The 17,251-nt window shown below is 37.6% G+C and overlaps 1 protein-coding gene across 1 annotated transcript in view; it reads left to right on the top strand.

Annotated features, from left to right (window-relative positions):
- TMEM123 (transmembrane protein 123) overlaps positions 1–15,331 on the top strand; it is a gene marked incomplete at its 5' end in the record, with an annotated part of 46,317 nt that extends 30,986 nt beyond the window's left edge. Inside the window, 3 exons of the mRNA XM_015571439.1 lie at positions 8,748–9,089; positions 10,659–10,812; positions 12,989–15,331. Coding sequence (XP_015426925.1) covers positions 8,748–9,089; positions 10,659–10,812; positions 12,989–13,013 — 521 coding nt within the window. The remainder of the gene's footprint in view (positions 1–8,747; positions 9,090–10,658; positions 10,813–12,988) is intronic.
- Positions 15,332–17,251: the final 1,920 nt, after the last annotated feature.

Below are 17,251 nucleotides of genomic sequence, written 5' to 3' on the forward strand. Positions count from 1 at the left end.
ACCTGCTCTGGCCAGCCTGACACCAGCCCCACCCCCCACTGTCACTTGTCACCTCCCTCTGTGGGGCGACTAGCAGGGTGATGGCGGGGGGGGGCGCCCACTGGCACCTGCCTTGGCTGACCTGGAGCCTGCGGGCTGGGGGCAGCTCCTGCATTGAGCGTCTGCCCCCTGGTGGTCAGTGCACATCATAGCTAGTTGTTCTCCAGTCGTTCCACCTGTCAATTTGCATTTTAGGTTTTTATTATACAGGATGTGGTGTAAGAAAGTGATCCAGTTTTACTTTTTTGCATGTATCCGTACAGTTTTGCCAGCACCACTTATTGAAAAGACTATCTTTACCCAATTGTATATCCTCTGCCTACTCTGTCTCAGATTAACTGACCACATTTATTCTATTTCATTGATCTACATATGTTTCTATAGATCTGTTTTTATGCCAGTGCTGTACTGTTTTGATTATTGTAGCTTTGTAGTATAGTGAGTGTAGTATCTCCCACTGTGTTCTTTCTCAAGTTTTCTTTGGCTATTTAGGGTCTTCTGTGATCCCATAAAAATTTTAGTATTGGTTCAAGTTCTGAGAAGAATGCCATTGGTATTTTGATAAGGATTGCGTTGAACCTGTATATTGCTTTAGGTAGTAAGAACATTTTAGCAATATTAGTCTTTCTAATCCATGAGCATGGTATAGCCTTTCATTTATTTGTACAGTGGGGCCTTGACTTACGAGTTTAATTCGTTCCGTGACGGAACTCGTAACTCAAATTACTCGTATGTCAAATCAAAAGTGAACGAGTGAGACACATGATGCTGGGCTGATGTTGTGGCGTTCACTGTGATGTTCGCTGCACTAACTAGCAGTGGGGTATCTGAAGCTGGCTCGTAACTCGAATTTTAGCTCACAACTCAAAGCAAAAAATCGGCCGAGAGATGGCTTGTATCTCGAAAAACTCCTTAGTTGAAACACTCGTAAGTCAAGGACCCACTGTACACTCTTCAATTCCTTTCTTCAGTGTTTTATGGTTTTCAGAGTACTGGTCTTTCACCTCTTTGGTTAAATTTATAGGTGTTTGTTTGTTTTTTTTTGCTTTTTTATGCAATTGTAAATGGGATTGTTTTCTTAATTTCTCCTCATTTCATTACTGGTGTATGGAAAGGTAACATACTTCTGTATATTTATTTTATATCCTTCAACTTTACTGAATTCAATTTTTTTTTCTAATAGGGTTTTTTTCTGTTTTTTTTTTGTTGTTGTTGGTTTGTTTGTTGATTAATCCTCACCTGAGGATAATTTTCCATTGATTTTTAGGAAGAGAGAGAGAAAGACAGAAACATTGATGTGAGAGACACACATCGATTGGTTGCCTCCTGCACGAACCCTGACCAGGGCCCAGGTCAGGGAGGAGCCTACAACCAAGGTATGTGCCCTTGAATGGAATCGAACCCAGGACCCTTTGGTCCACAAACCGACGCTCTATCCACTGAGCCAAACTGGCTAGGGCAGTTCTGATAGTTTTGTTATTTTTTCTTTCATGAAATCTTTTGGATTTTGTATGTGTATGTGTGTATCTGGTGCTGTGCAGATGGTGAGAGTTTTACCTCCTTTTTTCTTCCCTTGTCTGGTTGCTATAGCTAGGATTTATAATACTCTGTTGAATAGAAATGGCGATAGTGGGCATCTTTTTGTATTGTTGATCTTAGAGGAAAAGCTTTCAGCTTTTTACTGTTAGATATATTAGCTTTGGGTTTGTCATATGTATCCTTTATTATGTTGAGATATCTTCCTTCTGTACCCATTTTGTTGAGAGTTTTTATCATAAATTCATGTTGAATTTATTCCAAAAGGTTGTTTGGGGTTTTTTTTATATATTCACATGCTTTCAATCCTTCATTTTCTTAATGTAATATATAACATTGATTGATATGTGGATGTTGAACCATTCTTACATCCTGGAATAAGTCCCACTTGATCATGGTGAATGATTCTTTTCATGTGCTGCTGAATTTGGTTTGCCAGTATCCTGTTGAAGTTTATGTGCTTCAATGATATTTGCTGCAACTTTTCTTTTTTGGTGTGGTATCCTGTCTGCTGTTGATATCTGAGTAATGCTACCTAATAAAATAAGTTTGGAAGCATTTCTTTTCTTCTTTTTTTAATTAATTTTTACAGAGAGGAAGGGAGAGGGATAAAGAGTTAGAAACATCGATCAACTGCCTCCTGCACACTCCCCACTGGGGATGTGCCCGCAACCAAGGTACATGCCCTTGACCAGAATCGAACCTGGGACCCTTCAGTCCGCAGGCCGACGCTCTATCCACTGAGCCAAACCGGTCAGGGCTGCAAGCATTTCTTGCCCTTCAACTTTTGAAAGAGCTTGAGGAGCACTGACATTACTTCTTTGAATGTTTGGTATGTTCTATTTCCATTTTCATTTGCTTCAAGGTATTTTTTTATTCTTTGTTGACCAGTTGGCTGTTCATGAGCATGTTGTTTAATCTCCACATATTAGTGTATTTTCCAGTTTTCTTCTTACAATTAATATGTAGTTTCATAACATGTACAGAAAATATGCTAGATATGATTTCAATCTTCTTAAATTTAAGACTTGTTTTGTGACCTAATATATCATCTAGCTTAAAGAATATTCCATGAATACTTGAGAAGAATGTATATTTTGTTACTTTTGTATGAAATGTTTTATATTTTAAGTCCATCATCTAACATGATTTAAGGCCAATATTTCCTTATTGATTTTTTGGTCCAGATGATCTATCCATTGATGCAAGTGGGATATTAATTACCATTACTGAGATTGTATTGCTGTCTATTTCTCTATGTAGGTCTGTTAATATTTGCTTTATATATTTAGGTGCTCCTATGTTGGGTGTATAAATATACACAATTGTTATATCTTTTTGTTTGATTGATCCCTTTATCATTATGTAATACCCATCTTTGTCTCTTATTACAGTCTTGGTTTTACAGTCTGTTCTGTTTGATATAAGTTTAGCTACTCTTTTCTTTTGGTTTCTATTTAATGTGGAATATCTTTTTCCATCCCCTTATTTTCAGTCTGTGTGAGTTCTTACATCTGAAATAGGGAGAGTATGGATGGGCCTTTTTTTTTTTTCCAATTCATTCAATCTGATGAAAAAATTTAGTCATTTACATTTAATGTAATTATTAATAGCTATGGACTTTTTGCCATTATGTTGTTTTATGGCTGTTTTGTAATTCCTCTCTTTTTTCTCATGTTGCTCTGATCTGATAACTTTCATTAATGGTATGCTTAGATTCCTTTATCTTTTATCTACTTTTGGTTTTTGGTTACTATGAGATTTACATATAACAGCCTATATTTAAACAGTCTATTCCAGTGGTTCTCAACCTTCCTAATGCCGCGACCCTTTAATACAATTCTTCATGATGTGATGACCCCCAATTTCATTGTTACAAATTGAACATAATTAAAGCATAGTGATTAATCACAAAAACAATATGTAATTATATATGTGTTTTCCAATGGTCTTAGGCAACCCCTGTGAAAGGGTCATTTGACCCCCAAAGGGGTTGTGACCCACAGGTTGAGAACCGCTGGTCTATTCCAAGTTGATAAGTTTGAGTGTATCCTAAAGCTCTGCATTTTTTACTCTCCACTGCTCCCATATCTTGTTTTTGAGGTTACATCTTTTTTCTTTTGTAATCCTCAACTAATTATTATGTTTACATTTTTACTAGTTTTTTTTAACCTTCATATTAGATTTATAAGTGATTAAACCATCACCTTTACAATATAAGGTTATCCTGAATTTTGACTTTACCAGTGAGATTCATTCTTTCATGTGTTTTTCTGTTACTAGTTAGCATCCTTTCATTTCAGCTTAAGGAAATCTTTTAACACCCTAGTCGGTTTGGCTCAGTGGATAGAGCATCGGCCTGCGGACCGAAGGGTCCCAGGTTCGATTGCAGTCAAGGACACATGCCTGGATTTCGGTCTCAGTCCAACGCACAAGAGGCAGCCAATCAATGATTCCCTCTCATCATTGATGTTTCTATCTCTCTCTTTCTCTCCCTTCCTCTCTGAAATCAATAAAAATACATATTTTTTTAAAAAGAAATCTTTTAACATTTCTTGTAAGGCCAGTCTAGCGGTGTAGAACTCCTTTAGCTTTTGCTTTTCTGGAAAACTATCTCTTCGTTAATTCTGAACAACTTTGCCAGGTAGAGTATTCTGGCAAAAGTTTTTGGTTGGAAGTTTTTCTTTCAGCACTTTAAATGTAGCATGCCATTTCTTTCTGGCCAGCACCGTTTCTGCTGAAAAATCTGATAGTATTACTGCCAGGGAGAGAGGGCAGGGGAGGAAAGTTTGTATAAAACAAGTTGTTTTTCTCTTGGTGCTTTTAAGTTTCTCTCCTTGTGTTTAACCTTTGACACATTAATTACAATGTGTCTTTGAGTGGGTCTCTGGGTTCATCTTTTTTGGACTCTAAGCTTTCTGTGTCTAGATGCTTGTTCCTCCCTGGGCAGGGAAGTTTTTAGCCATTATTTTTTCCAATCATTTTTGGCCCCTTTCTTCTCTTTCTGAGATCCCTGTAATGCAAATGTTTGGTCCAGCTAGTTTTTGAGGGTTTTTTTTTTTCCTCAAAGGAAATTCACCATATTGTGGCTATAGATTTGGTGTATCAATGGAAGGAGGTGAGTGTAGTATCTCCCTACACCACCATCTTGAACCAGAACCACTCATCACCTTTTTCCTGATTAGTAATTTTGTCATATAACTTCTATAGTTTTACTTTCAGTACTTTTCAGCTTTTCTGGATCTTATGTTTGAGATATATCACTTATAAACAGTTCGTGTTTTCTTCTTAATCCAGTCTGATACTCTTTATATTTTAAGTGACCTGTTTAGTACATTTAATATAACTTTAATGTGACTTCTAGACATGCCCTTGAACATTAATAGGATTTCACCAGACTGAGAATGTGTGGGAAACATTTCAGGAGGAATAATTAATATGAAAAAGCAACAAAGAAACATAGAAATGAACTTCATGCCAGGATAAAGGTCAGCAGTTAGACCTCTTGGGGCAGACAGAAGTGGCAGAACACTAAGCAGCCGAGGAGACTTGGGCTGTTCTGTCATGGTGAAGAGTTTAGACAGCTCTTCGGTCTTCCCTATAGTCTCTTACACAGTCTGGGACACATGCTGAAAATGATCGAATTCTTCTAAAACTGCACCTGGTACTTTTGTAGAGCAAAATGAAAATACAAGATGCAGTTCTTGCAATTATTAACCAGCTAATGCCATTGAAATGACCGAACAAGATATTCATTTTAATGGTACTAATAATATAATTAAGAGTACAGGAAAATGAAAAATAAATCGGTCATCAATAAAAAGGGAGATTTCTGAGATGAAAATGGAACTGGTCTCTGACACAACATATTGTAATGGTATTGTTTCCTCTTCTTTCTTACTAGCCTAACCCATGAACTCCTTCGTGTAAGGATTACATCTTTTCTGTGTCTTCAGAGCCTGCCAGCATAGTTCTTGAAATTACTAAACAAGTGTTGGGAGGGGTGATCATGGCTGGTTCCTGAGTAGTGAGGAGCCAGGCTAACTGGAGTGTGTTCTTAAACATGGCGAATAGTGAATTCTGTGGCGTGGAGAGTGAGGATGGTCAGGATGAGAGGCTTGGAAGGTTTTGAGCAGGAACAGAGAGGAAATAATGTCAGTCATGCCCGGTGCCCTGTGACTATAGCTCATGTTCTCTTTGTAATTAGCCAGGGTTACTGAGGGTGGGTATGGAATAGAATGAATGGAACCTATGGCAAAAACTTAACAAAGCCTGGACACTGTCTGCGTAGCCCCAGCCAACTCAGGCCTTGTCCTGTGGCAGCCTGACCGCCTTGAAAAGCCTTGCTGCTTTCGACCCTCTCTGCTCAGCCACTTTATTCCATATTCAGGCTGGGAATCTCAGGCTGAATTTCCTTTAACAAATCTGGACTGTGTCCCACGGTTTTTAGTTCTCACTGTCCTTAAGGCAGATAATTACTTTGAAAATACCCCTTTCAGTTCTTTCCAGAGTAAACAAACCTGTTTATATTAATAAGATTTAGGTTAAGCGGAGAATAGTGTAACTAAAATGTGGAAATAAAATGCATTGCCGATATGCTATAACTTATTTAAAGCACCCCAGTTGTTTTTCTGTGTTCATATATATATAGTTATTTTCCTTTGGGGGAATATTTTTAAATTTTTAAATTTAGGAACTTGTAAAATATATTTGATTTTCAGAAAATGGACAGTTCTCTATGATGATACTTTTTTTTAAAAGCCTCGTTTTCTTTATTTGAGTCTCTTTTTTTAACCTGGATTTTTCAATTCTATGGATTTTGGGTCCTCAGGTAATTTGAATTCAGAAGAATTTTTGGGATGAGTCTATTGACATTGTGTGGTGGCCTCTTTGCTTTCTAAATAACAAACATTTAGGGATTGCACTGATATTTAGTTTCTCTATAGGAAAGAGGTTCTCAGTGTTTAAAAATATTCCCAGAGCCATGCACTGAGCTAGTTATTATTTTAATTTCCTCAAGCTGCAGGCTGCTGTGCTTAGAATCACAGACCTCAAAATAACCCTGGCACCAGAAATTTATGGTCCATGCCTTAAATAACTCAGTATTTTTTTTTTAGCTCTGTATTTTTGACAACTGTAATAGGAAATATAAAGCTACTATGTCATTTTTAAATAACTGAAAAAAAATTTTAAATTGGATATGTATTTTCAACGTTGAACTAAGTGTGTATGTGATGCCCTGCTGAAAACAAATTGTCATCCTTAAGTGTAAACATTTAGGTTCAAGGGGAAAATGACCCTTACATATTTTTGGACACGAGGTTATAGGAATAAGAAAAGTTATTTCAACACAGCAGAGTTATACAAAGACAGTTGGCATAAATCCAGACTTGGAAAGGATGAGTACTTTTACTTGGTACTAGGAAAAACGACGGGCAGCTACAGAGTGCCCTGGGCCTTGCCGTAAGAAGGAGGTGGCCGGCTGGTGTTAATAGATAAAGTCCTGGGGCATCACTTTTTTCTTTTTGGTTATTTACATCCATGAACTGAAAATATCCCCAATAGCATCCTCTTCAATCTGATGTTATTCAGATATGGTGTTATTCCAGTGATGACAGCCATAGAAGTAGGAGATCTGACCATGCCTACTCCCAGCTTTCTATAGGGAACTGTACAGTGTCGCTCTGTAAGAGAGAGATATTTAATAAAACAAAGAACATTCACTGTTCGTGTCCCCTAGCAGGCACTGTACCCAAGTGCTCAACACAAATGATCTCAGTTAGTTCTTCCAAGCATTTGTGACGTTCCTTTTGTAAGTAGATGGGGAAGGAGAGAAATCTCAGGTGGAGCCTGTCTGTGGGAACCCAGCTGAGCTGATCCAGAGCTTGAGCTTGTTGTACACACTGTGCCTGGAAAACATCACCAGCCTGTGATACAGAGCAGAGCTCAATAGATGGCCGCTCCCGTTCTACCATAGAAAATTGTGTACAGAGAATAGTTCTCTTACCACAGCACAGAAGTGGAGAGCTGACTGGACGGTTCGGAGTATTTTCACAGCAGCGACGAAACATCACTCAGATCCAGGCGTACACTCTATCGTGTTCCTCTTTTCCTCCTGAACCCTGCACGATGGGGAAGGATGGTGCACAGATACTTTATTACAGCCCTTTCGTTTTCCTCTGCTGGTTAGTTGAAACCAGGGGTTAAGATTGAGAAATTGTCTAACTGAAACCGATAGGTGACTTCAAGTTTTACCTAAACACGTTTTGGGAACGATTTGGCAAGTATTGGCTGGCTTACTTCAACTCACAGTGATTTGTTTCAAAGATCTGTAACGGGAGCCAGCTCAGCACAACCACTCGGGAATACAGCTGCCGAGAGACACATTTGTAAGAAATGAAACACTGAACCTGAGCGTGTTGGTTTCCTAGGGCTGCCACAGCACAGGCCACAAGCCAGGCGGCTTAAACCACAGAAATGCATTGTCTCGCAGGCTGGAGCTGGACTGTCAGCAGGGTGGCCTTCCCCCTGAGGGCCGTGAGAGAATCTCTTCTGTGCCCCTTGCCTAGTTCTGGTGGTTTGCTGGGCATCTTTGGTGGTCCTTGGCTTAAGGAAGCATCCCCTGATCTCTGCCTTCATCATCACATGGTGTTCTTCCTGTGTGAAGATTTCCCCATTTTATAAGGGCACCCGTTTCTTAACCGCCACTTCCCCATTTATAAGGACCATTCTAATGACATCTCTTTAACTGGATTGCCTGGTAAAGGCCCTCTCTCCAAATAAGGTCCTCGCCTAAGGTTGGGACTTCAGCATATGAATCTGAGGGGGACACAGCTCAACCCATCACACTAAGCATCAACAACTATGTGTTGCATGTGCCCCTTTCCTGGCAGCTCCACCCTCCACCTACACTAGCTAAGGTATTATCCAGAGTGTGTCCACTTTACTGAATGAGTTGTATTTAGTAGCATGTCTCTCGTTTCCGGAATAATACCAAGCTGATAAAACTCCACACTGATTCAAAGTTGGAATTGCACCTTTCTGCCAGCCCGGCCTACCTCAGGAGTGGAAGCCTGCAGTGGGAAAGCTGACGTCGTACGCTTCCTTCCTTGCTCTGCCTTTCTGCCCCTCCCTTCTGCTCTTTTAATGTTGTTGTTTTTATATCCTTCCAGGGAATACCACATTCATGTCTTCCGTCAATAGAAATGAATCTTCCCACAGCACTGTGAAACCATCTACAAATCCAGTTTCCCCAGTGATAAACGCCACCTCCAAATCCTCAGCAAAGCCATCAACTCCAGTTTCTTCAAAAAGCGTGACATCCGCCACCTTGAAACCCACAGCGACTTCTCAGATGACAACACAAGGGGTCTCAGCTAATATGACTTCCACCACCTTAAAGTCTACACCCAAAATAACAACAAGTGTTTCACAACACACATCCCAGATGTCGACATCCACGATGGCCACAACCCACAATAGTTCAGCGACATCTGTTTCTTCATCGGTAACAAGTATGTATTAAAAATGACCTATTTCTCCTGCAAAAATAAATACAGAAATTTAGGCAATGATTTGCTATTAAGTAAATTAGCTGTAGAGATCAGGAATAGAGTTGACACAGTGCTCTTGTCCCTTTTTAAAAAAAAAAAAAATGGGTTTCTGCCCTGACCGGTTTGGCTCAGTGGATAGAGCGTCGGCAAGCGGACTGAAGGGTCCCAGGTTCGATTCTGGTCAAGGGCATGTACCTTGGTTGCGGGCACATCCCTAGTGTGGGGTGTGCAGGAGGCAGCTGATTGATATTTCTCTCTCATTGATGTTTCTAACTATCCCTCGCCCTTCCTCTCTGTAAAAAATCAATAAAATATATTTTTTTTAAAATGGGTTTCTAACATAATCCTACCAAATAAAACCTATCTGTGGATAAGTAATTTATACTAACGGATTTTATATTATGATATGAAAACTTATCAGACCTTTAACTCTCTGCCTCATTGTAGAAAGGAATTAGGCAGGCTCAGTCTACATGATTTCAAAATCATGGTGAACTTTGTTTTCAATTAATTTGTGCCAAAAAGTTATTTAAGATGGTCTTAGATATAATCATGTATGTCGTATCAGAGTCTCAGCACTTTAATTTTTGCTTTTTTGAAAATATAATGCCTGTGAAACCATGCGTTCGAAAACCTTAAGAAGGTCCTCTTTTTAAGTTATCCAATGTTGAAGTTCTATTTAAAAGCTAGTCATTACACTTATCAGAACAAATAGCAGGCTTTCTAGTTTCTTTTATGCGTTTTTACATATTTTGTTTTCTTTATTACTACAATTTATGTATTGAAATCAACTTTAATATATTGGGCTCTTGTCATGATTAAAAACAAAATAGTTTAGATTCCCAATGTATTTAAAAGAAATTTCACTTAGAAACATTTATTCAGATTGGATCCAGTTTCAGATTATAGCTGTGTTCCCCAGACAGCTTGTTAAGGCATGAACTCTTTAGAGCAGCGGTCACCAACCACTGGTCACTGGTGGTCCGTGAGGTCCAAAAGGTTGGTGACCGCTGCTTTAGAGGATTCATAAACTAAAATAAAAAGTCCCCAAGTCTTGCTGCCTCTGAGGTTTTGTAGACCATCCAAGTCCGGTGCTATCAAACACCTTAAAATCCTGGGGTTGCAGGCACTGGATGTTTTTCATAGCAGCGGTCACCAACCACTGGTCACTGGTGGTCCGTGAGGTCCAAAAGGTTGGCGACCGCTGCTTTAGAGGATTCATAAAGTAAAATAAAAACTCCCCAAGTCTTGCTGCCTCTGAGGTTTTGGTAGACCATCCAAGTCCAGTGCTATCAAACACCTTAAGATCCTGGGGTTGCAGGCACTGGATGTTTTTCATTAAGAGATGTGTTAGATAAACTGAAGAAAGCTAGAGCCCGGCAGCTCGCTAGACACACTGGAAAGCAACATTCTCTGCTTAGATTCCCCCTTGTCCCCAATTCAGTGTTCACTTATATAGAGATTCAGAAAGTTTTAGTTCATTATGTTTTTAAAAAGTGCTAAAGCTTATTTTGTTTTGTTTTCTTCTAGTCACAGCAACAATAAATTCTAAAGAAAATAAAGGATCAAAATTTGACATTGGCAGCTTTGTCGGTGGTATTGCATTAACACTGGGAATGTTATCTATTCTTTACGTTGGATGCAGAATGTATTATTCAAGAAGAGGCATTCAGTATAGAACCATGTGAGTTTTGATTGCCCAGGACTTTTTAAATTATTATTTCTGTATTTAAATATCATGACAAAATGTCAGTAATAGGGGAATGTTCATCTCTGATATTAGAAATGCATAGATTTATGAATTATATTCCCATTAATCCTCTATACCCAAAGTAAATTATTTGTGTACAGCTTCAAATTATAATTTTTTACCCCAAAAATGGATATATATATATATATACACCTATAAAAATATACTTTATTAATGTCAGACATTTGTTATCAGAGACCCAAGTTAAGCCAACGCTTTCTACTTCCTTATAGCTCTACTTGTAAGAAATATTAGATCAGATTTCATACGGCTATTGACCTAGCATTCTTGTGTTTGTCAGTAACACTAAAATAACATACTTGGTAAAAACATGGTTTTTGCTTTCGATGACAAAGGCAAAGCACCTGAAGAAATTCTTCTGACAGCCACACCTCCCCTGCTAAATTCCTATATCAAATGAGTTGTTAGCATAATGTATTTTATCATTTTATCTGCAGTAAAACTATTTTTCAGGTGAGTTTTATCAACAAGTCCTGATCACGAAACCATGTTCACCCTTCGTATAATTGTAACAGGTCTTAGGATTTTGGGAGCTATTATCTCCCAGCTTTCAGTATGCCAACAAAGTCCTTCTGGGTTTTTCTTTTGAGTTTTATATGTAAAGTACCAATTCATTCTTCTGATGTTAGTGTATATATATAAATACCATAGAATAGATGATCATTTCCCAAAATTTGTTCTCAAGTTGTAAGCATATGCATCCCACGCAGACTTTCCACGTAAGAGACCGTTGGGAAAGACTGATTGAGCCTTGAAATTTGCAATAATTTTTAAAAGCATGAAGTGTTTCTAGAAATATTTATCATCTGTTTTCTTGATAAATGTAAGCAGTTAAAGAGAAAGCACATTTGATGATAGCAAATCAAAAGCCACTTATTTTTATAGTATCAATATTTGTTCATGTAGTTGAGGTTAATAAAATAGTAAAGCAATTAAATTAAAATGTACTTTTAAGTTGATTGTGTACAAAGTACACAATTTTAGCTTTATGGGCTAATTTTCCTCACACATACATGACCACGATTCTGCGTGCCCTGTGGAATAAGTCAGAGTCCAGAATCCCCACTCCACAAAGGGCACTGTGCTGGCAGAAGCAGAGCTTGACTCTAAAAGGGTCTTATCTTCATGTAGGAACCAGTAGATGATAATACCATATTTAATTGAGTTCAAGTATACCTTTCCCCTCCCCCCATATTTTAACACCTTTGAAATTAGGATATATCTTACAGTCTATGGGATGAGAAAGCGTTGTGTTTTAGTTTAATTGGCTATATTTTTCTTAGTGCTGTGTAGAAAAAAAAATAGTGCATTTTAAAGCCGTAATTCCTTTGAAGTTATATATATAAAAGGAGGGGGGGGCGTTCCATAAGTAAGAACTTAATGTTTGTCCCATTAAAGAAATTGAGACCTTTTATGTACAGTACTAATGAGCATTTCTAGTTTTCATTAATTGGGTAATAATTGATTAAGACATGGATTACAGTGTTTGCTCCTATCTTTCTTAGAGTTGCGTGGAGAGACTGTGGTGTGAAATAGGGAGACATGGGGTTTGGGACAGGCAGCCTTACTTTGAGTCTGGTTGGCTGCGGACTAGCAGCGTGCCTTCCCGTGCTGTATAAACGAGGCAGCCCAGTGCACAGTGGTCAAGACCAGAGTTCACGTGCTTGCTTAGCTTCGGATCCTCTGCAGAATGGGATAGTGAATAAAGTAAATAAAAGTATCCTCTGCGTGGAGTTCCTATGAGGATGAACTGAGTCATGATGTAATGTCTGTAGTGTAACGTCTGGAACATAGTAAATGCTCAAGAAATATGGTGGTTTCCTTTTTTAAAGAAGGTAATAATAGCTAACTGGTGAAAAGTCACACAGCCCTAAGAGGCCGAGCGGAGATGTCAGTGTAGGCTTGTTTGGCAACCTGAACCCCGGCTTGAATCCTTACCCACTAGAGCATACCAGGTACTTTCACTTAAAGGAATCACAATTCATTTTGATTCTGAAACTTGAAATTATTTGTTACTTTACTTAAAAATGTGAATATATAAGTAGTTTTGATACAAAACAAAGTAATTTTAACTTTTGATGTGTTACAGTGATGAACATGATGCCATCATTTAAGAAAATCTAAGGACCAACAGAAAGAAGATTGATGAACCCTATCGATTCGTTTAAGCCAATATTCTCTTTTTTAAAATAGTATGAACAGGTCATGCACACAATGTACAAGGTATTACATAAATATTCCTCATGATTACTAAAGGTAAAAAAAGGTTTGGTTTGGGTTTTTAATGCACATTTGGAGCGTACAGTTAACACAATGGTTATATTCACTTTTAGAAAATATGTAAGACAAGTCCTGTCGCATTTTTCTTGTGGCATTGGTCCCATGGGGCCAGTAACTGGAAGACATCAAATAGGAGCTTGTCACACACTCAGGGTGTTGACTGTCTTTAGAACTTAGTGCTGCTCAGAGCTGGATATAGCTCACTAATGCCACAGAGCAGAAATGTTACGCGTAAACCAGGTCGTGAGCATGATTTTGGTTTGTGTCTCTTTAGAAAGCATCAGTATTTCATGTTTTAAAGCAAAGCTTGGTTTAGAAACAAAATGCACACACACCCGAAAAAAAATCAAATAAAAGCAGAAACCTTACTGGGGCTTACCCCTGTTAGCCGGTATATTTTTTTAAAAACTCCTTTCGAGCTTTCAGTAGCAGGTGGTAGAATTATCTTTTTTTCCCTCTGTGATTTCAGCAAACTGCAGCGTTTAACGTGATAGTGTTTTAAAGACTTAGTGGTTAGTATTATGTAAGTTAGATTATTTGCTACTGTGAGAATAGCCTCACCACTGGAAATTGCTTTTTTTATAGACCCAGCTATTAATTACATGTTTAGTGAATATTTAAAGATATGTAGAGCTGCTTTCAATATATAGAAATGTTTAATGCAGCATAAACACATGTAACTTTAAAATAAAAGTCGCTTACATGATTTCCAAGTAACATTTAGCACTCTGTCTAGTCAGGACTGTAGATTAATCTGTTCCTCAAGCCAAGGATTGTAGAGCCCCCCTCAAGCTACTAAACCTATAAGATGAAGATATTCTATTTTTCTGCACTGTAAAAAGTTTGGGGAAACTGCATTTTTATATTAAAACACCAATGTATTTTGGAATAATTTTAAAACAGGAATTCCTTATTGGGGTATTTTTCCCACCACTGCTCTTTTGCTGAAGAGGAGGCACTTTTAGATGTACTGTTAGTGGAGAGAAAAAGCATAGTACTGTGGGGACACTAATATTAGCCAACATTTGAGTGTTTTCACCTTTCCAGTTTATATTTCCAGCACTCAAAACTCAGGGTCAAGACAAAAGAGGTATTTAGTCATAGGATAGCATTTCTTAGATTAGTCAAAGTAAATCATACCAATTTCTAACAGTCTAAAAATGAGCTAAGATGTCCTAATAAACATGAACCTCCATTTAATAGAAATTAAATATAACTTTTGTGGTCAGCTTTTGCTTTATGGAGAATGCCATATACAAATTTTTATATAAAAGGGTCATTTCTGCTCACTGCAGTATGGCCAATTGATGTGATGAATGTGGATGATAAATATTATCCGAAGTATGGGTATGACAGGATGTATGCAACACATGCAATATGGAAGAAATATTATGAAAAGCATGTGTTTACATTAGTTTGAGAAAAATGTGGGCTGATAGGTAAGTTGTATGTGACTAACTCATCTTTAATAGTAATAAGGGCCTTTTAAATTTAAGTTGTTTTATCCCCTTTGTTCTTGATATTTCAGTACTGAAACCAGCCAGAACTTTGTAGACAGGCCTAGAATTTTCTTGAATACTTCTTTCTTTAGCACTTTGAAGATATAAAACCACTTTTTAAGTACTAAATGTTATATGCCTTTAGTTCCCTGTGCTTTGGGTTTGAAATAATTTAGTTGAATTTTCTCTGTATATAAGTTGTATAATTTGTTACTTTTAAATACCAGTACTTCAGTACAGTCAGGTTTTTTTTTGGTTATGTGCAAAAATTGGGAGAAACGGGGATACAAGCCAATAGTTTGCTTTGGAACACATTTCCTAATTATTTTCCTAATTATGTTTCCTTAAAGCAAATGTTCAATTTTGTTTGCATTCTTTGAGAATGTATTTAACTTGAAGATAAAAGCAATCCAGGTGTATATATTAGGCAGAATCCAATCAATGATTTAAAATTTTCATTAATTAATCCATAAAATAAATAAATTCAAATACAGATAAATGAGAGTTGGCAGTATATTACAATGATAATTTTGTATTTTTCAGAAGAAACATTTAAAGTAAATTCCTCTTCCTTTTTGTTATAATAACCAGCTTTGGGTATTTCATTGTTACTAAGATCTATTTTTAGAATAAAATTTTGTTCAAGAGTTTTATATGTGTGGTTTTGCTTCATTTTTATCACACTCAAGAGAAATTAACAATAAGAAAAGCCCCAAGTAAAAAAGCAGACTGTTGGGGCTAAACTGACACTGTAAATGAAGTTATCTGGACCAGCAGTCGCCAACCAGTGGTCCGCGGACCACTGGTGGTCCGTGAGGCCCGAAAGATTGGCGACCGCTGGTTTAAGGAAACCTTTGGATTCTGGACCATCAACAGCATCGCCTGGAAACTTGTCAGGAGTGCCAATTCTTGAGCCCCAAACTGAAACTCTACTGAACCTCTGGGGTGGAGCCCAGCAGTCAGTGTTTTAACAATCCTACCAGGTGATTTTGATGAACGCCGAAGTTTGAGAAGCACTGCTCAAACAATTTTCATTTGAAGCCACTTCTGTATTCTGGGTAAATTTTAAAAGGATAATGTTCCTAGCAGAAATAAAAAACTACCATATCCTATATAAATCAACTGCAAATGCATTAATGTATAGTATTCAAGTCGGGGTTTTTTTCCTTTAAAACTGGACATAATTTAACTATCTGAGAAGAGCAGGTGTTATAAGGTAATCAAGGGGAAAGGATACAGTCCTCAGGAAATCCGTTAGCTAGTAAAAAAGTACCTGTTATAATATTTGTACACAATTCCTCCTCCCTCCCTCCCCATCCTTGTTTGGTTCACTCGGGCAGAGTTTACACCCACCAACTTCAGGCATAGAGTATGTCTTGCTTTTGACCCAATGGTATGGTTGAAGATGTAATAAAGAGTACATCTGTACAGAGGGGGTGGGGAAACACCTTTTAAGTTTCAGCTAACTTTTTAAAAATTAAAGTATGTTACGCATACAAAAAAATGCTCAGAATGAATGACATCACCAAGAAAGAAACAACATAGGTTGTTCTTGACTTTGTTCCCCCTCTCATCTCCCCTGTTCAACACAGTACTGAAAGTCCTAGCTAGAGCAATCAGGCAAGAAGAAATAAAAGTCATCAGACTTGGAAAGGAAGAAGTAAAATTGTTTCTATCTGCAGATGATATGGTTTTACATATAGTATATCCTGAAGATTCCACCAAAAAAACTATTAGGCGGAATCAAATTCACTAAACTTGCAGGATGCAAAATTAATGTACAAAAAGCAGTAGCATTTCTATGCACTAACAATTACCTGGAAAAAGATAATGGTTCCATTTATAATACCATCAAAAACAAAATGATTAGGAATAACAGGAGGTGAATGACCTCTACGCTGAAAACCATAATCAACCCCAAATAGCCAAAGCAATCCTGAGAAAGGAACAAAGTGGGCGGTATCACACTTCTTGATTTGAAGCTATTATATAAAGCTATATATGCTTGCCAAAGGTGGGGGGGAATGGTGAAAAAAATCAATTTAACCCTAAATAAAATAGACGCTACAGTAATCAGAATTGTGTGGTACTAGCATAAGAACAGATACACAGACCAATGGGAAAGAATCAAGAGCCCAGAAATAATGCATATAGCATCAACTAACAGGCAAGTGAGTCAATACTCAATGGAGTAAAAACAATCGTCAGTAAATAGTAATGAGAAATTGGGTATTCACATATAAAATAATGAAACGAGGCCCCTATCCTACATGCACCTCTCACAAAAATTAAACGGGTTAAAGACTTAAAAGTAAGAACAGAAACCATACAACTCCTAGAGGAAAAAAGCTCCTTGACAATGGATCTTGGCAATGAATTTTTGGGATATGACACCACAAGCAACAAAATAAAAAGTAGGACTACATTAAACCAATATGCATAATAAAAAGAAACATAAAATACAAACATTTTATGTCTACTCTGCTGTTATGTGATCTTACAAATTCATTGGTAGGTTGGTAGTAAAGAGAACATAATTTAACAGACATCTCTGGATACAAATAGCTAACAAC

This window comes from Myotis davidii, unplaced genomic scaffold (genome assembly GCF_000327345.1).
Source record: "Myotis davidii unplaced genomic scaffold, ASM32734v1 scaffold8, whole genome shotgun sequence".
NCBI classification, from domain to species: domain Eukaryota; kingdom Metazoa; phylum Chordata; class Mammalia; order Chiroptera; family Vespertilionidae; genus Myotis; species Myotis davidii.